This window comes from Zalophus californianus, chromosome 9, assembly GCF_009762305.2.
Source record: "Zalophus californianus isolate mZalCal1 chromosome 9, mZalCal1.pri.v2, whole genome shotgun sequence".
Lineage (NCBI taxonomy): Eukaryota > Metazoa > Chordata > Mammalia > Carnivora > Otariidae > Zalophus > Zalophus californianus.
Window position 1 is genome coordinate 59,022,479 of NC_045603.1, and position 27,191 is coordinate 59,049,669.

The following is a 27,191-nucleotide window of genomic DNA, read 5'->3' on the forward strand; positions in this document are numbered from 1 at the left end:
AAATCAGTGTGAATGAGATTTCCAAGAAGGAGAAATTTTGGCAGAAGGAACACATTAAGATATTTAAGTAAGGATTTGGCAGAGTGACATTCTCCATCATATTCAACATCGTACCTTAGAAATAGAAAGAGGATAGTAACAATTTGCAGCAAAGTCTCATATGTTAGTCTAATCCAAACGAACTCCATCTCCGTTGATTGATTGTTATTTCCTTTCTAGGAATCTTATCAAAACTACACAATAAAAATGGTTAAACTGAGGATGATGGGGGGTGGCTGAGCTAAATGGGTGATGGGTATTAAGGATGGCCCTTGTGATGAGCACTGGGTGTTACATGTGATGGATCATTAAATTCTATCCTGAAACCAATTTTACTCCATATGCTATCTAACTAGAATTGAAAAAAAATTCAAATAAAAAAATAGTTAAGCTAAACTGACTAGACTGTAATGTTATTACAAAGTGATTTTTTAAAAAAAGGCTGACAACCAAAGAAAAACACTTTTTCAGAATCTGATCATGAGCAAGTATTTTTTTCCCTGCATAAATGACAGATAAATCATGTAACACATCAGCTTAGCAATTATCATATCCTAAGAAATATTCTCTTTATGAACTTATAAAGTTCTTATTTGCCAAAATGAAATTTACCTCATTATTTTCAATTTGACACCTTACTATATGAATATTTTAAAGAGTTAGGACATGCAAGTCATTATAATTACACTTTCTGTTGATATTAAAGAAAAAGAAATGACTAAAGTAATTCTAAATGTCAGTGTCAACTATAACCCATTTCCAAAATCTTCCCTCAATGATAGATTTTTAAGTCATGTTTTTCCAGTGCTATCCTTTCATAGCATTGAATTGAACTTATAAACCCCGAATATATTTTTTATTTTTTATTGTTATGTTAATCACCATACATTACATCATTAGTTTTTCATGTAGTGTTCCATGATTCATTGTTTGTGCATAACACCCAGTGCTCCACGCAGAATGTGCCCTCTTTAATACCCATCACCAGACTAACCCATCCCCCCACCCCCCTCCCCTCTAGAACCCTCAGTTTGTTTTTCAGAGTCCATCGTCTCTCATGGTTCATCTCCCCCTCCGACTTACTCCCCTTCATTCTTCCCCTCCTGCTATCTTCTTCTTTTTTCTTTTTCTTTTTTTAACATATGTTGCATTATTTGTTTCACAAGTACAGATCTGTGATTCAACAGTCTTGCACAATTCACAGCGCTCACCATAGCACATACCCTACCCAATGTCTATCACCCAGCCACCCCATCCCTCCCACCCCCCACCACTCCAGCAACCCTCAGTTTGTTTCCTGTGATTAAGAATTCCTCATATCGGTGAGGTCATATGATACATGTCTTTCTCTGATTGACTTATTTCACTCAGCATAACACCCTCCAGTTCCATCCACGTCGTTGCAAATGGCAAGATCTCATTCCTTTTGATGGCTGCATAATACCTGAATATTATCCTATACTTCTACCTGACACAGAAAAACCTCATTCATTTATTATTTTGTATCATTATCATACTTTTTGCTAACTATGTCAATCTACGTAGTAATTTATCATTTGATATTAAGTTCAGTAAATGAGTTGATGGTTTTCTAAATCTGTATGATGTATGGGAAGAAACATTATTATAGGAAAGCTAAATAGGAGAAAGACACAAAATGCTATCTTTAATTTCATCTTTCAGAAAGACAGGAATATGTGTGATTAATAAGTTATAATTTCTTCAACACATTTATACTCATAAAATCATCTGCAGTTGATGTACATATTAGGATGATTTCCAAACCAGGCTTAGGTATTTGCTGAAATTGTTATGCTGCTCCACTCTTCATGAGGCAGGTATGTTCAATAATTTCTTATGATTGTTAGTATATTATTTGTCATGTTTATTAAAATATTTATAATTGCTCATAATTCTCTAACACAATCTAAACAACTAGTTTCAATGGAATATACTTTAATACACAATCTTTTTTTAGTTTTATTTTTTTAAAGATTTATTTATTTTAGAGAGTGTGAGAGAGTGAGTGTGCATGGAGGAGGGGCAGAGGGAGAGAATCTTCAAGCAGACTTCCCACTAAGCATGGAGCCTGACATGGAGCATGATCTCATGACCCATGAGATCATGACTTGAGCTGAAATCAAGAGTGGACTCTTAAATGACTGAGCCACCTAGGCGCCGCCACAATCTATTTCAAAATAAACTAATATTTTCTAATTTGATTAGCAACATTAATGTTTATTCTCTGCCACAATTACCTTTTCATTTCATTAAATAAAGTGTGTAGCAAAAATTCAGTAGTATTACAAAAGATATAAATATTAGTTTTAAGTAGGTTGTAACTAAGTACAAATAAAGAATAATAACAACCTTTACAATGCATGCTACATTAAATATAAAATAAGTAAAATACTTCATATTCTTGACTATAATTCAAAGATAACAGCGACAGATTGAAAAGCTTAGCTCCATTTCTTTCAGATAATCACAGGTAAAGGAAGTGAGATGAGAAAAAAAATATCTCTTAAGGGATAAATAGAAAATTAAATTCTTTAGAACAAAGATTTTTGTGCAAATAAACCTTGAAAAGAGATAAAGATGAATATCAAAGACATGAAAGGAGAACAAAAACAGAAGAAACTGTGTATTGGGAGCTACTATTGGATACATTGATATTACTAGGGGTTCCTTTGTTCATTACTTTATATACAATGCAACAGGATATTCATTTGGTTGAGAAAGAAACAACCTTGTATATCATGTTCAAGAAAGCTTTCTTCACTTGCTGGTTCCACAAAGTGTAGATGAAAGGATTCAAAAGTGGAGCCATGGAAGTACTGAGCACTGTAATTCCCTTGGAAAAAGATATTCTTTGTTTGACTGATGGTTTAACATACATGAAGATGCAGTTGCCATAAGAAAGGGATATCACAATCATGTGAGAAGAACATGTTGAAAAAGTTTTTTTCCTCTGATTAGTTGAAGGGATTTTTAGGATTGCTAAGGCAATATGAGTATATGATTTTATCACCATTATCAATGTGACTATGAGTGTCACCAAAGCAGAGATGTATCCCATTGTCTCTAATAGCTGTGTGTCTGAGCAGGAGATCTGCAGCAGGGGAGTTGTATCACAGTAGTAATGATCAACAATGTTGGAGGCACAGAAATCAAGATTTAGGCCTAGGAGGAGAGGTACAAAGATGGTAAAGAATCCAGCAAGCCAATAACAGAAGACAAGTTGTATGCAGATCTTGCTGTTCATGATGGTTGTGTAATGCAGGGGCTTACAGATGGCAACATAGCGGTCATAGGACATGGCAGCCAGCAAGTAAAAGTCAGATGCACCAAGAAGGAAGGCAAAAAACACTTGAGTTACACAACAATTAAAGGAAATGGTTTTGTCTCCAGTTGCCATAGTAACCAACAATTTAGGGATGCATGTAGTAGTATAGGAAATTTCTAAGAAGGAAAAATTCCAAAGGAAAAAATACATGGGAGTCTTGAGGTGAGTATCCACCAGGGTGAGTGTGATGATGGTCAGATTGCCAGTGACGCTCAGCAAGTAGGTGAGAAACAGGAAGACAAACAATACAACTTCTATTGTGGATCATCAGTCAAACCTGCCAGGATAAACACTATTGCTTGTGTGTGGTTTCCCATTACTGTCCTCTACTTTTCCAGGTCTAAATAGAAAAGAGAAAAGAAAGAAATCGATGAATCCAATTCATAAGTCATGTTTAAGGAAAAGTTACCAAAGTGATGTTTCAGAGTAACATAATGCTCATCCATATTTAGATGATTATGCCAGGAAGAACAATAGTCTGCATTTCCAGAGTATCTGGACAGAGAATTCCATCTTCAGTTTGTAATTCTACTGGAGAATAATTTATCTGATGGAAGAAATTGTTGTTTTTTTAAGTAAATAAATTTGATGGAAATTAGAGGGACTTCTCAAACAGAAAAATGCTTTTCCTCTCTTGAATTTACACAAGAATTGGAATGGATACCATTTCTTGTTCAATTAAAAGGTTTGCATGGTAGAAACAAAGTGGTATCTGTCATTAAAAATACAGCATCCCATTTATTGCATTTAACACACACACACACACACACACACACACCTTTTATTGCATTTAACACACACACACACACACACACCCCCCTTGTCATCAATAAACAGGGCTACCAAAACTTTATCATTTTCTTCAGCTAATCAACTCAAATGCCTGATTCTTGTGTCATTTACTTTCATGGCTAATGAGATACAATTTCAGATAAGTGACTTTGACTCATTGGGAATATATTTATTTGCCATCCTTATTAGTGCTTCCATTTCTCCAATATCCACCCTTCCCAGTTTGTGTCCTGAAACAAAATCAGTGGGAACAGTCTGGTAATTTTGGTGTATATAACAAAAAAGTTCAGTTTTCCTCTGTATGTTATGGTTCTGAGAATAGATCAAGTAAAATAAAGTGAAAAAGAGTAAATGATACAGATGCAGAAAGAAATATACAAATTAGTGTTCAGGAAATTGTCTGAGGTGTTACAGGTAAAGAGAAGAGAGAGATAAAGACAAAGCTTTACAGAAACCTAGAAGTTAAGAAGGGTTTAAAGAGGCAGGATTGTGAGTTTGAGAAAAAAAATTAACAGAAGATTTAAAATATGTAAATTACCAAGACAAAATTTTTTTTAACATATAAAATATGTAAATTGGTAACTAAAATATATAACTTAGTAAAACTTTTAAGGAGAAAATGTTCACCAATAAAATTCTCCCCATCTGCTTCTGTGCTTTACACTTACCATTTTATTCTTTGTCTAAAATACAGACTGAAAAACATGAACAATTTTGAGATCAGCATGGCCTAAAAAGAGATGAGGAGTGAGAGAGTATTTGGTAAATTTCAAACACATAATGTATCTCAGAACAGTGATGATGCCAATTTTAGGAAGCATATATTTCCCTATCATAACGACAATCAGCTAACTCATAATTAACTATAAGATACTATTTTCAACACCCAGTATACATTGAGACAATCATAGGTTCAGGTTTGCAAGCTAATCATTGGAAATCAGGCTTAAGTTTGAAGGAGTGTATTTTCCAAGTCATCACCTTAAAAGTAAAACATTTTGTGCAAGTAATTATAGGACAGATTATAGTCTATTTATCCAAAAATATTTATTTGTATCTCTGAGGAATATTTCCTTCCCTGACATCTTCATCATCAAGCACAATAAAATAGTTAAGGTTCGGCTTTGGGCACTAGATAAGACACTATTGTCTGTCTTGATGCCAAGATAATTATTTTCAACTTCAAAAACGTAAGTTATCATTAAAAGGCATATACCAGGTGGCTCAGTCAATTAAGCTTCTGCCTTTGGCTCAGGTCATGATCCCGAGGTCCTGGGATTGAGCCCTGCATTAGGCTCCCTGCTCAGCAGGGGAGTTTGCTTCTCCCTCTGCCTCTGACCCTCCCTGCCACTCCTGTTCTCTCTCTCTCTGCCACTCGCTCTCTCTCTTTCTCAGAAATAAATAAAATCTTTAAAAAATAAAAGGCGTATACATAAATAAAAACAAACATATAAGGACAAATAAAAGTTGTTTCCAATTATATCTAGAGGCATTTATGGGAGGATTCTAAGATAAAAAATAAGACCTACTATCAAAATCATGTTAATAATACAGCCATATGTAAATGAAAGAAAGGACTATTGTTTTTCCTGGACATTCCTTTTACATTCACGTAATTGTGAAGGAATCTATTATAAATTTTTCTTCATTTACACAAAATACCCCAATGGCAAAAAGTGTAGGTATGCATATATCTAAAATACCTAAATCAGAATTTTACTATGTCAAATTATTTCTTTGTCCAACTTTAACCTTTATACACACCAACTATCCCCAACACACATTGTGCAAAAATTAACAAGGCTCATATTACAAAACCACCAGAAGTCGTTCCTATGAGTACAATGATGCTTACTTGCAGTAGATATTATGAATATTGTTGAAATTTAAAAACAATTTTCAATACCAAATTTTCACTGTATTCCATTTGTCACCATTTTCCCTACAATCAAAATTTAAAAGGCTAGAAAAATTAAATACTTTAATGGTAAAAACAGAACAACATGGGTTAAACATAGCTAACAGGAAATATGTTTTATTTTAGACACACCTCTTCTTTTCATTTTTTTAATCTTAAATCATTCTGCCAAAGACCTAAAAACTCAAACACCTTCTCAAAAGAAGATACATACACAGATTTATTCAGATAAAATGATCTCTGCTTCAATATTTAAATCTTTTATCATAGTGCTAAACAGACAACACTGACATTCCATTCCTCTCTGAATGAATCTCCCTCTACCTCACGATCTATGATTGTTTTTTCTTATCTATTTATTTAAGGCAACTTTGTAAATGGTTTGATTAGCTGTGGGGTTTTGGGGGGGTTGCAGATTTTTAGAGTAGTATATTAAATTTCTCCATTGCTACAATTTACTTATTTTTGTATTGAATACTTTCCCATGTATTATCCTCAATGCCATATAAATTAATGAACACTTGATCCCATGGAATATTTATGCTTTCTGAGCCCTGAAGGAAAATATCTAAAGATTATTGAAGAATTCTCAGGAGGATTTCAGATCCAAGAACACCACTCCCAAAGGATCCCACACTTGTATGTTATTACAAAATTATCCCCAGCCACCAAATATTTTTAAAATTAAAAAAATATATTTAAAAAAACCTACTTTAAAAAAAAACCATTTTATTTATTTATTTGAGAAAGAGAATGAGAGAGAAAGAAAGAGTACAAGCAGGAGGGAAGAGCAGAGGGAGGGGTACTGGCAGACTCCAGTGTGAGCCACATGTGGGGCTTGATCCCACGACCCTGAGATCATGACATGAGCTGAAATCAAGAATCAGTTGCTTAACCGACTGAGGCACCCAGGCGCCCCTAAAAAACTTTTAACTGTGTCTCCTGAGAATTCAGTATAGATTTCCCTAATACATGATTGCTCTTCTGCATAGTCATGTTTTGAATTCTGATATAGAGACAAGGATTTAAAAGCAGGAAAAAAAGGTATTTCTTTTGGTAATGAGAAGTGACAGTATTAGCTGGAGAATCTTAACCTGTCAGAAAACACTATGCCTCAAGCTAAATACATCACCATTAATCTGGTGATACACCTAAGGTTTCCTTTTATGCATGACCTCAGTTTCTTTTCTGAGAGCTGTCTTTTTCCAGACAGTCTTTGTGACGTGATCTAGTGGATCTTAAACTGATATTTCATAATACCCAAGGGTTCTCCACTTCCTCTGTGTTAATGGAATATTTATCTATGTGTAGAGCTAGTCTTCCTTGCTACTTGTTGTGACCATGTGACTAAGTTATAAGCAAAGGATGTAAGTGGAGATGTTGTGCAATTCCCATGGATTATCCTTTGATAAAAGAGGTTTGCCCTCCTCCTCCTCTCTACCCCCTCTCATTGTTGTGATGCAGATGGGACACAAGCCATTTGGAGCCATGAGTATAAGCAATCACACTAGGAATACACTGGCCATTCAACAAAAGAGAGCACACCCAGGTTCTTGACACTGTTGCAGGTCCTACCAGCTTAGAAACACAGTGACATCATGGAGGAGTTTCAACACACCAGCCTGAACATTTAAATAAGATAAAAATACAGTATTTTTGTTTAAATCATTATATTTGTCTTTCTCACATTCTACCAAATCCTTATTATTATCAAAATTGTTTCCTATATCTATGCAGGTTCTCTGCCTATTTTTAAGTCAAATTATTTATCTTTTTGATGTTAAGTTTTATGAATTCTGTACATATTGGTGTTATTAACACCTTATTGGATGTATCCTTTGCAAATATCTCCTTCTATTCATAGGCTGTCCTTTTGTTTTGTTGATGGTTTCCTTTGCTGTGCAAAGCTTTTTATTTTGGTGTAGTCCAAATAGTTTATTTTGGCTTTTGTTTCCCTGGCCTAAGGAGACATATCCATAAATAGGTTGCTAAGGACAATGCCCAAGAGATGTCTTTCAGGAGTTTTATGGTTTCAGCTTCCACATTTAGATCTTTAACCCATGTTGAGAATCTTTTCTCCCTCCTCCCTCGCTTCCTCATTTTGAGATTTTTTTTGTGTATAGTGTAGGTGGTCCAGCTTCATTCTTTGGCATGTAGTTGTCCAGTTTAGACAGCACCATTCGTTGAAAAGATTCTCTTTCCCCATTGTATATTTTTGCCTTCTTTGTCATAGATTAATTGTCGATATAAGTGTGGATGTGTTTCCAAGCTCTTGCTCCGATTCTATTGATCTATGTGTCTGTTTGTGCCTGTACCATGCTGTTTTGATTCCTATAGCTTGGTAGTGTATCTTGAAATCTGGATTTGTGATAACTCCAACTTTGTTCTTCTTTCTGAAGACTGCTTTAGCTTTTTGGAGTTTTTTGTGATTCCATACAAATTTTAGGATTATTTGTTCTAGTCTGTCAAAAAGCTATTGGTATTTTGATAAGGATTGCATTTTCATAGAGATTGAATCTGTAGATTGGTGAATAAGTATTTCTTAAACTCCCAATACCAATTACTTAAGTTGTTAATTTCTTAGCTTTTTAATGAAAGTATTAGTTCTAGTTATTTTACAGACTGTGTGCTAAATATATGTAGATCTTCTCAGGTCTTTTTCTATTTCTGTTATGTTCATGGTTTTGATCATTTGAACCTCCCTCTGATATGCTTGTGAATTTTTTATTGTATACTCAAAACTATATTCAAATGTTAATGGCATGGATGATGATTTATTCCTACAAGGAGGATTTCATTCATTCTGGCACACATTAAAAGGAGACAACCTTGACCAAATCAAGGACAAAGATTATTCAAATCTGTGTTCCATGCTTTTTGAGAAATGATAAGAATAAGGTGTAAGATTTCAGTGGTCTCAGGTAAAAGCTTAGGTATTGACCCAGGCTCCTCCACTTCAACAAATCATAAATGTCAAATATTTGTCTGCAGAGACTAGGAGACAACAGGAATTCCCTCTTGGATTCTTCAACAGTTATCTGCAGCTTTGTACTCATGGTCTCAGGCTGCTATTGCTTGCCACTTAGGATTCATCAAATGTTTGGAGAAAAAACCCACAAAATATGAGGCTCATTAATCTTCAGTTCCCTTTTATACAGGATCTTTTCTATCCAAGATAAGCCCTGGTTGGTATTGATAGATGTGGGTTCCAATTTATTTCTCTCCTTACATGAGAGAAGAGAGCAAATGACTGCCATTTTCTGCTGGGAAATTTACCATTCATTATATTAGAAAGAGCAAGAAGCTAATAGAAAAATTATAGAATATATGGCATCCTCTCAGTCAGTATAATTTTCTCAAAGACCACAGCTTTCGAAATCCTGGCTATTTTTGCTCTCTAATGACACAAATTGTGTGTGTGTGTGTGTGTGTGTGTGTGTGTGTTTTAATGTTTTAGGACAGGTTGTTTTTCAATAAACTATTTTATTCGAGAAAATTTTACCCAGTATCTGCAAATGTAAATATCTTGTGTTATCAGTATATTATTTAAAAATGTATTCATTTATTTTTAATTTTTATTACTGAAGCATATAGACATGCAACATTATGTTAGTTTCAGGTGTACAACATAGTGTTTTGACAATTCTATACATAACTCAAAGCTCACCATGTTTAAGTGTAGTCACCATCTGTCATCATACATTATTACAATATCATTGACTATGTTCCCTATGTTGTACTTTCCATTTTTGTGACTTATTTATTTTATAAGTGGAAGTATGTACCTGTTAATCACCTTCTCATCTATTTTGCCCCTCATCCCAACCTCCCATCCGTATATTATTATCAAAATAAAAAGACATAAAAAAGAAAGAACAGGTCTTGGTGCAGGACTATTAACTAAAGTTCTGGATTTATTTGTATTTCATTAGTTTTCTCACTAATTTCCTTTTCTTATTATAGGCTCTAATCCAGGATACTATATTGCATTCACTCACTTAGGTCTTATCTGGTCTTTCAGTATTTCTCTGTCTTCTCTTGCTGTTCATGTTCTTGTTGGTTTGAATGAGTACTTGCAAAGCAATTTTAAAAGTGTTTCTCAATTTGGATTTGTCTCTCTTTTTTAAAGAAGTAAATTAGGGTTCTGTATTTAGGGGAAGTATATAAGAATGATAAAGCACCTTCTCATCAAATCATATCTGGGGTACATGATATCAACATTCTTCACAACCATTAATATTTTCATTAACAACTTGGTTAAGGTAAAGTTTTGCAGTTAAAAAAAAAAAAAGCTTTATTTTTCCTGTCTAAAATTTCTTCTAGGAAGCAAGGCACTAAAATAGCTCACATCTAAGAAAGTAAGAAGGTTAATAAGCTCTATTTCCTGGAAAAATCTGTATCTCTATATATTTTTGGAATTCTTCCATAAGGAGGAATTTTTCCTTCTACATTTATTTATGTCACTATAGGCCCATGTCCATAAATTTTAATATTTAGCCTCATGACTTCCAGTCTAATAGTATATTAAGAGTATTCTTGGGACCCAGAAGTGCCTCAGTTGGCTAAGCATCTGCCTTTGGCTCAGGTCATGATACCAGGGTCCTGGGATCAAGTCCCCCATTGGGCTCCTTGCTCAGCAGGGAGCCTGCTTCTCCCTCTGCCTGCTGCTCTCTCTCTATCTCACAAATAAAAAATAAATAAATAAATAATATATAAATAAATAAAATCTTAAAGAGTATTCTTTATTTGCAAGTATTTCAATAATTTAAAAATTCTTTTTTACCATTTGTGCCATGGTTTAGAACATATATTTCAAAATATTCTGTGTACTGCAAAAAATTTATAACACTTGAAGTTTAAGCAAGTTATGATCCTATATCCCTAATCCATCCCTCTTTTCCCTTATGCACTTTTTTTATTTTATTATGTTACGTTAATCACCATACATTACATCATTAGTTTTTGATGTAGTGTTCCATGATTCATTGTTTGCGTATAACACCCAGTGCTCCATGAAGTACATGCCCTCTTTAACACCCATCACCAGGCTAACTCATCCCCCACCCACCTCCCTTCTACAACCCTCAGTTTGTTTCTCAGAGTCCATAGTCTCTCATGGTTCGTCTCCCCCTCCGATTTCCCCCCTTCCTTTTTCCCTCCCTACTATCTTCTTTTTTTAAACATATAATGTATTATTTGTTTCAGAGGTACAGATCTGTGGTTCAACAGTCTTAGCATAATTCACAGCGCTCACCATAACACATATCCTCCCAAATGTCTATCACCCAGCCACCCCATCCCTCCCACCCCCCTCCACTCCAGCAACCCTCAGTTTGTTTCCTGAGATTAAGAATTTCTCTTATGCATTTTGCCATCCATTTCATTTTACTATTAACACCCAATACATTATTACCATCATTGTTTTAGTCACTTATATTTTAGAGTAGTTCAGGTGAGAACACAGATTATATTTTATCTTCCTTTATTCTATTTTTGAAGCTCTTTGTTCTTTGAGAGATTTCAAGTTTTTAACTTATATCATTTTGTTTTTGCTGGAAGGAAATCCTTTAACATTTCTTGTGGGAGGGATGCCTGGGTGGCTCAGTCGGTTAAGCATCTACCTTCAGCTCAGGTCAGGATCCCAGAGTCCTAGGATGGAGTCCCACATCAGGCTCCTTGCTCACCAGGGAGTCTGCTTCTCCCTCTGCCTGCTGCTTCTCCTGTTTTGTGTGTGTTCTCTCTCTCTGACAAATAAATAAAACCTTAAAAAAACATTCTTGTGGGATAGGTATATTGGCAACATATTCTCTCAGTTTTAGTTTCTGAGAAAATTTTTATTTCACTTCCATTTTTGTATGTAGAATTCTAGACTATTGTCTTTCTGCTTGCATTGCTTCTGATGAGATCAGGCCTAATTGTTCTAGTTTATATGTAAGTGATATATTTTTTCCCTTCATTGCTTAAGATTATCTTTTGCCTTGGTTTTTCATCGATTTAGAAATATACAAGCCCGGTTTGGGGTTTCTTTCCTGCTTGTGTTTTCTGAGAATCTTCAATCTATATTTTGGCATTTGTCAACAATTGGAACATCTGTAGCTATTCTACACACACACACACACACACACACAATTTGGAATTAGGTGTGATGCAACATTAGGGAAAGTGCGTAGAGTGCAAAGACAACAAAGAGAAGGGGTTCAGATGGAGTTTGGAGCATTGCGGCTTCTGCTATTTAGGAATCAATCACAGGAGAAACCAGCAACAAAATTTTAAAAAAATGAGGAAGGACTGCCAATATGGTCAGAGAAGCCCACAAAATAATGTTTCATTTAACCAGGGCTAATAAATTATATTAAATAGAAAGCAGCAATCAATTGTGTCAAATATTGCTGAGATATATTAAAATGATCAAAAAAAAAAAAAAAGATGGCTCATGACTCTGGATAGGAGGAGTTTGAAACAGTAGTTAGTGAATGGTAGATTACCAGTGAGAGGGTTGAGGAGAAAATGTGAAGTAATAAAGGAGTGATGGCAATAATAGCTAAATGTAGGCAAAGGTTGATGCTTTCTAAGTTCAGATTGGAAAAAAAGCAATGAGACAGACATTTATTAGGAAGAGAATATTCCAAGTATTCTGATCACAGTGGAAACTTAGCTTTCAGTAAATAGTATCATAAATGAAATATAAAAATAATCTAAGTAAATAAAATTTAAGAAGATGGAATCTGTAACTAAAAATTTCACATTATGACAAACCAATGGAAAAAAATGAGTAGAAATTTGTTAGACAATCTGAATATTCCAATTATGCTATCTTTGGGGAAAAGGAAGCCTTAAGGATGGGAAATGTATTCTAAACTTTAGGAAATGACGTTTGTGATTTTAAGAAAAGGCCACAGTCTGTCTAGCACTTATTTTTTATGGGACAATTATCTGTACCCTTTCATACATTAATGTTCAATTTAACCTTAAATTATTTTTCAACTTAATAAAAATATTACTGTTGTATTTATATAGGAAATATGTAAATAAAATTTTTTTTTCAGAGGATAAAGGATTCAATTGACCAAAATGTGAGATATGTTTCCTGAGACAAAGCATGGTAGCTTCCATAAATTCTTTTGAGTTACATATAAGGGTCTCTTAATCATAGGGTTTTATTTAAATTTAGGAAGATTAATTTGATGAAAGAACAAAAGCAAGATTGTTAGCTTAATCAGATGGAGAAATCCATTCCTATTAGAATTTATTTTGGAAAAATTAATTAAAAACAACTGTTTTTATGAGCAAATTTACTAGCAAATTAGAATGATCTTTGTAAGATAGATGCCATTTAGTTACTAAAAAAATAATGTATGGAGGATGAAGTTGCCCAGAGAATTGAATGATTTTGTCTGCTTTCAAAAAATAGATGATGTTCTAAGAAAGGTGATATTTTCTTTTCTTAGAAGATATTATTTACTTATTTGACGGAGAGAGAGAGAGGGAGAGAAAGGGCCCAATCAGGAGTGGTGGCAGGCAGAGGGAGAGGGAGAAGCAGGATCCTTGATGAGCAGGGAGGTGGATGCTGGGCTCAATGTAGGGCTTGATGGCGGACTGTTTGGGGGTTTGATGGGGGTTTGGTGGGGGGCTTGATCCCAGGAATCCAGGATCATGACCTGAGTCAAAGGCAGATGCTTTACTGACTGAGCCACCCAGGAGCCCCAGAAAGGTGATATTTTAGTTGAATACTTAGAGGGCTCAGGACAGCTTATAAATTTTGAGACAAGCAAATATTAGCAAGCCAAAAATGTGGGAATTTTAGGGAAGGATAATGGCAAGCAGCATAAAAGTGATACTACTAATACTCTTTTAGTCATCATTCAGCACACTCATTATGTTAGGAAAATAAATGCCAGACATCTACCAGACAGTTCCATAATATCTGGAGAATAAGCTTAAGATAAATATTTAATAGATAACAAGATCTTTAGTTGGAGTAATTAAAACTAAGCTTTCCTGAGTTTAAATTTTCACTAATCATTTTAGCTGTGTATCTTTCAAAACGATCTTAGTCTCTTTGAACCTTCTTTCACTACTATACATAATGCTAATAATAATTATATTACAATATTGTTTCCATAATCATGTGATTTTTATCAAACACCTAGCAGTGCAAGCACTTAGTGGGTAGTCAACAAAATATGATTCTTATTTTTATATCATATTTGTTGTCTGGCCTATATCACTAGAGCAGCAAAGCTGGAAGCATTTCCGGTAAAGCATTTCAACATTTCAGGTGGAATCTCTCTCAAGAAATAAGTTGTACCTGTATTTAAAAATTACATTACTTGTTAAAGACCAATTTAACAAAAACAGAAGCAAAAACAAAAGCAAAATCCAACAGTGGTAAACTCTCTGGGGAGTCAGGATTTGGAGGCCAAACATAGCAGTTCTAGTAGACATGCTATAAGGTGATATGTCATAGACAAACAACAGAGAAGGCAGGTGATGCACCTGTAATCTCTTTGGGAGAAGGAAGAAGTAGGAATGGGAAAGTCTTAGTTTAGAAGTGCTAGACCCTTATAAAGATTTAGAGAATCTGTGATAAATAACTTGTAAGTGACGGACATCTTAAAATATATGAGAAGTTTTTCAGAATAGCTCAATAATAAATTAGTGGTTTAACTTGGACAACACGTTTTAAGCAAACTCACTGTATTTGGCACATTAACAGGATCAAAATAATCAGAATATTGAGACAGCCCTAGTTTAGGTTATACTTGTACAGTTGACTCTTGTACAACACAGGTTTGACTTGCACAGTTCCACTTACATGTGGATTTTTTTAATAAATACATACAGTACTGTAAATGTATTTTTTATGATTTTCTTAATAACATTTTCTTTTCTCTAGCTTATTTTATTGTAAGAAAACAAGATATAATACATATAACACACAAAGTAGGTGTTAATAGACTGGTTATGTTATCAGTAAAGCCCTCCTATCAATAGTAGTCTATTAGCAGTTAAGTTTTTGGAGAGTAAAAAGTTATACATGGATTTTACTTTGCAAGGGGGCAGGGCCCCAACTGCTATGTTGTTCAAGGGTCAACTGTATTAGACTGTCTCAATATGGTTTTATATATATATAATATTGTCCGGTCAATTATATATTGTATGTAGTCATCCTCCTGCCTATATTTTTATTCTGTGCCTTAAGATAGTATCATTCAGAAATGTTTTCTTCTAGATAACTAGTCCCTATAGAACATACTTTAGCAAAACAATCACAGTTTTAATCGACAAACAATTCAAAGATGAGCATCACCACTGATGGCTAATCTCTGTTAAATTTATTTTAATTACTTTAAGCACAATTATTGCCAACAAATTATATTATAAAAATATAAATGAATATAATTTTAAGTACATTAAATGAGTAATTAAGCAAATAAACTCACTGTTGCCGGGAATGGCCAGCAACCCCTGTACTGATGGATGAAAGATTACTCCAAACTTTGCTGGGAAAGAGAGGAGAAGGCAAGGGGGTCAAAGCTCAGAGATGAAGACCCTTTGCTCTTCTTTTTTTTCTTCTTAATTTAATTTAATTTTATTATGTTATGTTAGTCACCATACAATACAACATTAGTTTTTGATGTAGTGATCCATGATCCATTGTTTTCGTATAACACCCAGTGCTCCATGCAATATGTGCCCTCCTTAATACCCATCACCGGGCTAAACCATCCCCCCACCCCCTCCCCTCTAAAACCCTCAGTTTGTTTCTTCGAGTCCATAGTCTCTCATGGTTCATCTCTCCCTCCAATTCCCCCTCTTCATTTTTCCCTTCCTTCTCCTAATGTCCTCCATGCCATTCCTCATGTTCCACAAATAAGTGAAACCATGTGATAATTGACTTTCTCTGCTTGACTTATTTCACTTAGCGTAATCTCCTCCAGTCCCATCCATGTTGATGTAAAAGTTGAGTATTCATCCTTTCTGATGGCTGAGTAATATTCCATTGTATATATGGACCACACCTTCTCTATCCATTCATCTGTTGAAGGGCATCTCGGCTCTTTCCATAGTTTGGCTATTGTGGACATTGCTGCTATGAACATAAGGACCTTCTTTTCACTACTCTTTGCTCCTGTTTTTATTGGTCCTTCAGGATAATCACAAATCCTTATCACTGTTTCTCAAGCACGTGATGTGTGACAAGGGGTCTTACTGAAACTGGAAGGATTTGTTCAAGGGAAAGATACGATACGCTAATCTACATGTTCTACTAAACATAGCCTGAGGGACAATGCATACATCTCAGATCACAGGGGCTGTTTGGGCTAAGAAAGCTTCAGGGAAAGAACCCACGGCATTCCAATGGCAGAGTGGTCACGCAGACCTCAGCATTCCAAAACCCTCGCTGGTCCCCAGTGGCTTCTGTGTTACATTTTAGCAAGCCAGGTATTATGGATGATTTCATGCTCTACATTAGTCCCAACACATTGTGTTTAAGAAATAAACTTGATCACAAATAAAGATAGTAATAACCTTTGAATTGTGTGTGTTACATCAAATGTAATTCAAATTAAACAACATTTTACAGTCTTAAGTAATTAGAAATTAAAGACAAAAGAGACAGATTGAAAAATGGGGCTCAATTTCCTTCCTATATCTAGAGGAAAGGGAAGTGAGATGTGAGAAAAGATATATCTAATGAAGAATATAGGGACATTAACTTCTGTGGAACAAAGATTTTTGTGAATAAAACTTGAAAGAGATTAGGATGAGTATCATAGGGATAAAGAAAACAAAAAGAGGAAACTATGTACTGAAAACTACTACTGAATACACTGGTGTTATATGAGACTTCTTTGCTCATTTCCAGTATATAAAATGCAACAGGACATTCATTTGGTTGAGAAAGAAACAATTTTGTGTACCATATTCATGAAGGCTTTCTTCACTTGCTGGTTCCGCAAAGTATAGATGAAAGGATTCAAAAGTGGAGCCACGGAAGTATTAAGCACTGCAATTCCTTTGGAAAAAGATATTCTTTGTTTGACTGATGGTTTAACATACATGAAGATGCAGTTGCCATAAGAAAGGGATATCACAATCATGTGAGAAGAACATGTTGAAAAAGTTTTTTTCCTCTGATTAGTTGAAGGGATTTTTAGGATTGCTAAGGCAATATGAGTATATGATTTTATCACCATTATCAATGTGACTATGAGTGTCACCAAAGCAGAGATGTATCCCATTGTCTCTAATAGCTGTGTGTCTGAGCAGGAGATCTGCAGCAGGGGAGTTGTATCACAGTAGTAATGATCAACAATGTTGGAGGCACAGAAATCAAGATTTAGGCCTAGGAGGAGAGGTACAAAGATGGTAAAGAATCCAGCAAGCCAATAACAGAAGACAAGTTGTATGCAGATCTTGCTGTTCATGATGGTTGTGTAATGCAGGGGCTTACAGATGGCAACATAGCGGTCATAGGACATGGCAGCCAGCAAGTAAAAGTCAGATGCACCAAGAAGGAAGGCAAAAAACACTTGAGTTACACAACAATTAAAGGAAATGGTTTTGTCTCCAGTTGCCATAGTAACCAACAATTTAGGGATGCATGTAGTAGTATAGGAAATTTCTAAGAAGGAAAAATTCCAAAGGAAAAAATACATGGGGGTCTTGAGATGAGTATCCACCAGGGTGAGTGTGATGATGGTCAGATTGCCAGTGACGCTCAGCAAGTAGGTGAAAAGCAGGAAGACAAAAACACAATTTTCAATTGTGGATCATCAGTCAAACCTGCCAGGATAAACACTATTGCTTGTGTGTGGTTTCCCATTACTGTCCTCTACTTTTCCAGGTCTAAACAGAAAAGAAAGGAAAAAAGAAATTGATGATCCCAATGGAAAAAATAACAGTGATTAAATGTTTAAAGTTAGCAAAGTGATATTTCAGATAGAATAACATAATGCTCATTCATGTTTTGAAGATGGATATGCCAGGAATAACTGTAGTTTACATTTCCAGAGTATCTGACAGAGAATTTCATCTTTAATGCAGTTCTACCAGAGAATACTGAAGATAGCAATTGCTGACTATTTTTATATAAGAGGAAATATCAGAGGGGAATTAGAGGGACTTATAAGCATGGAAAAATGCTTCTTTCTTGATTTTATGCAAGAGTTGATAAGGTTTCCATTTCCAATGCAATTAAGAGGTTTGCATTCTATGGGCACCTGGGCGGCTCAGTTGGTTAAGTGACTGCCTTCAGCTCAGGTCATGATCCCAGGGTCCTGGGATCAAGCCCCACATCGGGCTCCCTGCTCAGCGGAGAGCCTGCTTCTCCCTCTCCCTCTGCCTGCTGCTCTGCCTACTTCTCTCTGTGTGTCAAATAAATAAATAAAATCTTTAAAAAAAAAAAGGTTTGCATTCTAGAACCAAAATGATTATTGTCATTAAAAGTACATCAGAAAATGGTTTTCATAAAATACCCACACACCTTATCATTGTCAATAAACAGGGTTACTATAACTTTACCATTTTACTCAACTAATCAAATTCCAGTGCCTGATTCTTCTGTCATTTCTTTCATGGCTAACGAGATACCGTTTCAGAGAAGTGAATATGAAATATCATGAATAATTTTATTTTCTGTCCTTAGTAGTATTCCCATCCCATCAATCTCTGTTATCATCCCTACTCTTCCCATGTTGTACTCCCAAACAAAATCAGCAGGAACAGTCTGGTAATGTTGGTATGTGTGATAAAAAAGTGCAGCTTTCCTTTAAAAGTTATGATTCTGAAAAATGAAAAAAATTTTAAAATGAGAGTAATGGATATAGAAGCAGATAGAAATATATAAATACGGTTTCCGAAAATGCATGAGCAGGTAGAAAGATAAAGACAAAGCTTTATGGAAAGCTAGAGATGTTATGGTTTTTAGAAATAAGATGATGAAGGGTATCTGAGTCAGATAATCTTGATTTTCGCTCAGGTCATGATCTCAGGATCCTGGGATCAAGTCCCACCTCATCAGGCTCTGCGCACTCAGCATGGAGTCTGCTTCTCTCCCTCTCCCTCTGCCCTTCCCCCTGCTCTCTGTCTCTTTCTCTCTCTCAAATAAATAAATAAATCTTAAAAAAAGGAAATAGAATAGTGAGCTTAGGGAAAAAATTAAAAGAAGTAAATTAGTAAATCAAAATTAAAAGATTAAAACTTTTAAATTAGTAATAATCTTAAAATTAATAATATGTAAATTAGTAATATTAGTAAATAAAAATTATAAGAAAATGTTTACCATAAAATTTCTCTCCATCTGCTTCTATGCTTTACACTTAACATTTTATTCTTTGTCTAAAATACTGACTGAAAAGATGAACAATTTGGAGTCAGCATGGCCTAAAAGAGATGAAGAGTATTTTTGTGAATTTCAAACACAGTGAATCACATAATCGTGTTGACAAAATTTTAGAAGGCATGTATTTCCCTATCATAAGGATATTCAAATATTTGGTTAACAAGTAACTAAATAAATATTAACTATAGATAACTATAGTTAGCATAAATTAAGTGAGACAGATTGTTCTGTTTTGCACAGCTATCAAACTGGAGATCAGGATTAAGTTTGAAAGAGTATTTTTTCCTAAATTGTCCTCTGAAAAGTACAATCTCTACCACTGATTATAGGGCAACTTTAAGTGCTTTTTTTTTTAATTAATGATTCTAAGGAAGATTTCTTTCCTCAGTATCTTCATATCAAACACATCAAATAATTAAGGTTTAGTAATGGCCCCAGATAGAAAATGTTTTCTGTTTTGAGAATATCAGTATAATTATTTCCAATCTCTAAAACATACATTATTATTTCAAAGACATATAAATAAAAATAAATATACAAGTACCAATAAAATTTGTTTCCAGTTATACCTAGAGGTATTTATAGGAGGATTCTAAGATAAAAAATAAAATCTTTTGTCAGTCATGTTAATAATTGAGTGAATAGAAGAAAGGACTGTTGTTTTTCCTCCACATTTCTTTTACATTCACATAATTATGAAGCAATGAATTATAAATTTTGCTTCATTTACACAAATTACTCCAATGACAACAACTGTAGGAATGCTTATACCTAAAACATCTAAATCACGGTTTTACTATGTCAGATTATTTCTTTGCCCAGCTTCAACAGATACACACACCAACCATCCCCCCAACATGCATTGTACAAAAATTAACAAGGTCACATTACAAAGCCATTAGAAGTCAGACCTAGGTTAGATATTGTGAATACTAGCGAAACTTTTAAAAAGTAATGTTTTTAATACTAAATTTTCATTGTATTCTGTCTTTTTTCATGATTTCCCTTAAATCACAATTTAAAGGTTAGAAAAAAGAAGGTTAATAACATAATGGTAAAAACAGGAGGAAATGGGTTAAAACATATCTAATGGAAATATGGCCTTTAAACTTTAGATATATCAATTCTTTTCACCCGTTTGAGTCTTAAGTCAGTTTGCCAAAAACACTTAAAAATAAAACACTTTTTTGGAAGCTATTAAACAGATTTATTCAGACAAAGTATCTCTGCTTTAATATTTGACTCTTTTATCATCGTGCTGAACAAACCACACTGACATTCCATTCCTCTCTGAATGAATCTCCTTCTATCCGACGATCTATGATGGTTTTTCTTATCTGTTTATAGCAACTTTGTAAATGGCTTTAGGGCTTTTTTCCCCAGATTTTTAGGCTAGTATATTAAATTTCCCCATTCCTACAATTTACTTATGTATTGAATGCTTTTCTTAGTATTATTCACAGTGCCATATAAAATTCATCAACACTTGATCCCATTGAGTATTTATGCTTTCTGGGCCCTGAAGGAAAGTATCTAAAGATTATGAGGAGTTCCCAGAAGATATGAGATCCAAGAACACCATTCCCAAAGGGTCACAAATTTATACATTATACATGAGTTCTCCCCAGACACTAAATACTTAAAAAATAAATTATGTATATTTTTTCAAAACTACTTTTAACTATGTCTCCAAAGCTTTCAGCATAGATGTCCTTAATCTGTGTTTGCCCTTCCACACAGATGTGTTTTCATATCCCAAATACATAGACAAGAAATTGGAAGTCAAAAAAGAAAAGATTATTTTAGTTGGTAATAAAAAGTGACAGCATTCGTTGAAGAATTTATTAGCCTGTCATAGAAAAAACAGTACCTGAAATACCTAAAATTTTATGTCCTATATGCTGTTTTGTTTCTGAATTTAGTCTTTCCTCCAAAAAATGATCTAGTAGATCTTAAACTGATATTTCATAACACCCAAGCATCCTCCACCTCTATATTATTGGAATATTTATCTATGTCTATAGCTGGCCTTCCTTGCAACTTGTTGTGACCATGTGACTAAATTATGAGCAAAGGTTATAAGTAGAGATGTTGTGCAATTTCCACAGATTATCCTTTGATAAAAGAGGTTTGCCCTTCTTTTCCTCTTTACCCCCTCTCATTGTTGTGATATCAGCACATGGGATGGCAAGCCATTTGGAGCCAGGAATATGAGCAATCATACTAGGAATACATTGGCTATTCAAAAAGAGAGAGCACACCAAGGTTCCTGACACCATTGCAGGTCCTACCAGCTTAGAAACACAGTGACTTCATGGAGGAGTTTCAACATACCAGACTGAACATTTAAATAAGATAAAAGTAAAGCTATTATTGTTTAAAGTGCTGTGATATTTGTCTTTCAGAGATGAAATTTGTCTTTCTCATACTCTACCAAACCTATGGTATTAATCAAAACCTGAACTTTTACCTAGAGTCTAACAGGTTGGCCCACCATCATTTCATAGACACTGACAGAGATAGCCTATTGGGTCAGTGACAGAAAACTTTATTCTTTATTATGTAACAGGAAGCAAGAGCTTCATGTTCTCATCAGTTCCCTTTCTCTGCAGGGAAGGGCCCTAATGGATATTGTGTTACGCAGTGCACCTACATCTAAAACTGAGGAATCCCTAAATTAGTAAATTCTTAGACTTTTAAAGAGAAAAACCTGCTGAATTTTGCCCTACTAGAAGACAGTATCTTTTTTTTTTATTATGCTCAGTTAGCAATCAAAACCACAATGAGATACCAAATTACACCAGTTAGAATGGCAAAAATTAACAAGACAGGGAGCAACAAATGCTGGCAAGGATGTGGAGAAAGGGGAACCCTCTTACACTGGTTGGTGGGAATGCAAGCTGGGACAGCCACTCTGGAAAACAGTATGGAGGTTCCTCAAGATGTTAAAAAGAGTTACCCTATGACCCAGCAATTGCACTACTAGGTATTTATCCCAAAGATGTAGTGAAAAGAAGGGGCACATGCACCCTGATGCTCATAGCAGCAATGTCCACAATAGCCGAACTGGGGAAGGAGCTGAGATGCCCATAAATAGATGAATGGATAAAGAAGATGTTGTTCATATACACCATGGAATATTATGCAGCCATCAGAAAGGATGAATACCCACCATTTGCATTGACATGGATGGAACTGGAGGGTATTATGCTAAATGAAATAAGTCAAAAATAAGTCAAGCATAGAAAGACCATTACCATATGGTTTCACGTATGTGTGGAACATAAGGAATAGCACGGAGGACCACAGGGGAAGGGAGGGAAAACCGAATGCGAAGACAGTATATTTAATATACTGCTAACGGGAAAAATCTGCCAAATCTGTTATAAAATATTCTTGAATAGAGTCCAAAACAAAAGCTATCACAACATGTAGAAATGTTTCAGAATTTCCTCCCACCAAATCCATCTCTCATTTCTAAACCAACTCAGCTTCTGCTGCAAATTCACCTAAGTATGTTCCTCTGTTTACCTATCTGATTAATCTGCAGGTCTCTTTTATCACTCCCAAGATGCCAGTCACAGTGTTCTCCAAAGGGATGCAAGCCAATGACCAGCGCTCACACAAGTACAAACCCAAGACTGCCCGAGGTCTCCTAGAAAGAGTTTACAATTTTGGAGGTTGGCAGCCAAGTTAAACGTGCATCATTCAGATTACAGGTTAGTAATGTCTCCAACATAACTTTCAGCTGGCTGGCAAGACTTAGGGCCCCCGATTCAATAACTTGTTTTTGGAGGGACTGCTTAAGTATATTTAATCCAATCTGTTCTATTTGTTCAAGCCATCAGTCATGTGACATTTGTCTGTTCCACTATATGACTTAAAATAGGAGTGAGGAAGACATTCGGAGGTGTTTTTGCCTGACTAAAATAAAAAACACAAGAAAGAACACATAATTCCACTACTGGGTACTTAACCAAAAAATGTGAACACTTATTTGGAAGGATATTTGTACCCCTATGTTTACTGTAGCACTTTTTACAATAGCCAAATTATGGAAGCAATACCACCCAAGTATCCATTGACAGATGAATGGGTAAAGAAGACGTAATTATTTATCTATTATCTATCTATCAGCTGTCTATCTATCTATCTATCTATCTATCTATCTATCTATCTATCTATCTATTTTTCATCTATCATTTATCATCTATCTTCAATTGTATATATATATACATATATATATACAATTGAATATTACTCAGCCATAAAAAAGAATGAAATCTTGTCATTTGCAACAAGGATAGATTTAGAGGATAATAATGCTAAGTGAAATAAGTCAGTCAGAGAAAGACAAATACCATATGATTTCACTCGTATGTGGAATTTAAGAAACAAAACAAACAAAGAATAAGACAAACCAAAAAGTAGACTCTTAACTACAGAGAACAAATAGATGGTTATCAGAGGGGAGGTGAGTGGAGGGATGGGTGAAATAGGTAAAGGGGATTAAGAGTGTACCAATCATGATGAACACTGAGGAATGCATACAATTGTTGAATCATTATATTGTACACCTGAAATGAATATTGCACTGTATGTTAATTTTACTGGAATTAAAATAAATTTTAAAAAGAAGTATTTTGCCTGAGGGTGAAGGTAGGTATGTGGGGTGACTAGGAGGTGCTGGAGTCGTCCCCTATTGTCACCTGTTATCCTCACAGAACCATCTGGTGGAGGATGGCATACCAAACAGTCAAGTAAATTTAAAGATCTTGCACTGGAGTATTTGTCTTCTGGAGGAAGGCTCCAGGCACAGTTTTTAGTGACAAAGATCATTAATAGTCTTTTGAGGTCTAAAGTGTCCTCTTGCCTGGTACCAGGTTTTTTTCTCTCTCTCCACTTCCACAAAATCTGAATAGTCTATTCCAGAACTATAATTTCATCTGGTTTCCAGTTATACCCTACTCACACTCAGACCTTTCATCTAGAGGGGTCAGGTTCATGAGGGATGAGGACAATTTTATAAAACTTATCCAGAATTAAGCTTGAATCTACTAAACCCTTTGTGGCCATGTTACCACATGGAATGTGTACCAACCAAACTGATTTGAGTTTGTTAAAGCAATAATATAACAGTGTATTGGGTGATATCATTAAATTTATTAGAAATGTACCCTTAGGTTCCTATAGACTGTGACAGTTTCTTAGACATTTCTTATTTTGATAACCTAGACAGTTTTGAGTAGTACTTGTCAGGCATTTTCTAGAATCTCCCTTTATTGGAATTTGTCGGGGCTGTCTGTTCTGGATACCCTCAGGTGACAGGACAAGGGAATACCTATCCAGATCTATACACGCAATTATGCATTTGCCTATGTATCCTTCTATATCTATGTTAAGCTACTCATGAATTCATCCTAATATCTTCAAATTTAACCCAATATCACATGAATCATTCTACCTTTGGACTCTTGCTCATATGTATCACTCCAAAAGTGAAAAAATGGCCCCCACCATCTGTCGATGACTTAATTATTCAATTCCAATAAAAATGTATAGTAGGAAACAACTTTATCAACTAGAGTACAGGGCTTATGACTTGAGTCTTACTAATTCACTCATTTCCACACATAGGTTAGTATCTTTTCCTCTGTTCCCTTCAGTGAGGTTGTTTCATACATTCATCATAATGTTAAATCCTTCTGCATTCCATTTTAAGATCCTGGATTTATTTATTTTTTAATTTGCACACACTAGAGTTATTCTTTGTGTTGTAACACTCTACTTGTTTTGACAACCGTAGTGTGATCCATCTTTATAGTGTCATATACAATTGCTTTACTACCCTAAAAAAAATCAGCTGTGCCTCAACTGTTCAATCCTCCCCCTCCCAAGTCCTGGCAATCATTGATCTGTTTACTTTCTCTATAAATTTGCCTCTTGCAGAATAGCATAGAAGTTCAATCGTACACTATTTAGCCTTTTAAGTCTGCTGAATTTCACTTAATAGTAGCTAGTTTCAATCCTACCTCCTGACCCTCAGGCTCATTAAGAGGTAGGAGGGTTAGGGACTCATACCTCCTCACTTACCACCTATGCAAGAGCATCTACAATCGGATGAGGAATCTTTCATATTCCTAATCTTGCCCATGGAAGGGCCCTGTACCCTCCTCTTCCAGAAACCTGTATCTCTACCAGTAATTTATCTTCTTCAACAAAACTGTTAAGAGCTGGGAAGGATATAATAGGTCAGCCAGCCACAGTTTCATAGATTCTGGCAGAAAGCACAAGACTCCCGAGTCAGAGGCAATAGACACTACTCACAGTATGGCTGGTGGCATAAACCTCATAGTTGCCACAGTTTCCCTTGCCTCCCAACCCCCACAAGGGGCTTGGCAGAGAGGACTCACATGGACGCTGCACATACAATAGGTCTGTGTCACAAGGGAGAAAACCTGAGCTTAGAAAAATCCCAGTATTTTAAAGAGGCTGCCAGCAAACCTGCTCAATCTTGCCACAGCACAGGACATTATCTTAATTCTAGTCAGGAAAAAAACCTGCCTTCTTGAAATGATCTCTATCTCCATGGCTGAATGATATAAAAACAATTGTAACAGTAATCTAGAGCAAGAGCTAATACAAGAATTGTAGAAGGTCCATGGAAAATTAGCACTCAACAGTCACGACGGCACAGGTGGTTGCATGAAATACACTCTTAAGGAGGGTTTTTTGAATTAATTATCTGACCTTGAAGTGTTTGAAGACAGTGCTATGACCATAAGAAGATAAGATATCAGGAATCCATGGCATCAACTATTGATGAGTTACTTAGATTATCACTTAGAAAGAAGCTTGTATTGGGGCGCCCGGGTGGCTCAGTCAGTTAAGCGTCTACCTTCAGCTCAGGTCATGATCCCTGGGTCCTAGGATTGAGCCCTGCATTTGGCTCCCTGCTCAGCTGGGAGCCTGATTCTCTCTCTCCTTCCCTCTGCTTGTGCGCTCTCTCTTTCTCTCTCTCAAATAAATAAATGAAATCTTTCTTAAAAAAAGAAAGAAACTTGCATTAAAGGATAACCTTTTTAAAGTAAATAGAGATGACACAGAGCAATATGATAAGCATGTGAAATATAGTCACTACCGTGCTACAAGGCAGGAAAATTATTTCTAACTATATCGAGAGAAAGAAAATGACAAGTTTGTAACTTTAGATTCTTAGCTTGATTTATAGCCAGCAAGCCATGGAGTTACCATGACTACCCTCGAGAAATTGTCTCTTATAACCTTATGTCGTTGTTGCTGAAAACAAGGTAGGCCCTGATCTTCTTTTCAATTGAGGTGTTATAGACATATAACACTGTATTGGTTTCAGGTGTACAACATAATGATTTGATATTTACATATACTGCAAAATCATCACCACAATAAATCTAGTTACCATCTGTCACCGTACATGGTTACAATTTTTTCTTGTGATGAGACCTTTTAAGATTTATTCTCTTAGCAATTTTCAAATATGCCATAAAGCATTATTACTTACAGCCACCATAGATAGGCTCTGAACTTGCAGTCTGTTAAAAATAGCAACATCAGTTGAAATTACATCCTTACCAGATCTCTACTGTGAAAGTTCATAGATTGGAAATAAGGGGATGGGGTTAGGAGAATATCAGAATGTATACATTGGGATATTTGATATACTTCTGATTATCCCAAATAGAAATCACATGAAATCACTGCCAGGAAAA

General features: G+C 35.2%; 2 protein-coding genes across 2 annotated transcripts; both read right to left on the minus strand.

Annotated features, from left to right (window-relative positions):
* Positions 1–2,764: 2,764 nt before the first annotated feature.
* Positions 2,765–3,702, minus strand: LOC118357337 (olfactory receptor 6C74-like). The gene is given in 2 exon segments (XM_035729236.1): positions 2,765–3,645; positions 3,648–3,702. Coding segments are annotated over 2 exon segments (936 nt in total).
* A 13,285-nt stretch (positions 3,703–16,987) lies between these two features.
* Positions 16,988–17,925, minus strand: LOC113922357 (olfactory receptor 6C74-like). The gene is given in 2 exon segments (XM_035729256.1): positions 16,988–17,856; positions 17,859–17,925. Coding segments are annotated over 2 exon segments (936 nt in total).
* Positions 17,926–27,191: the final 9,266 nt, after the last annotated feature.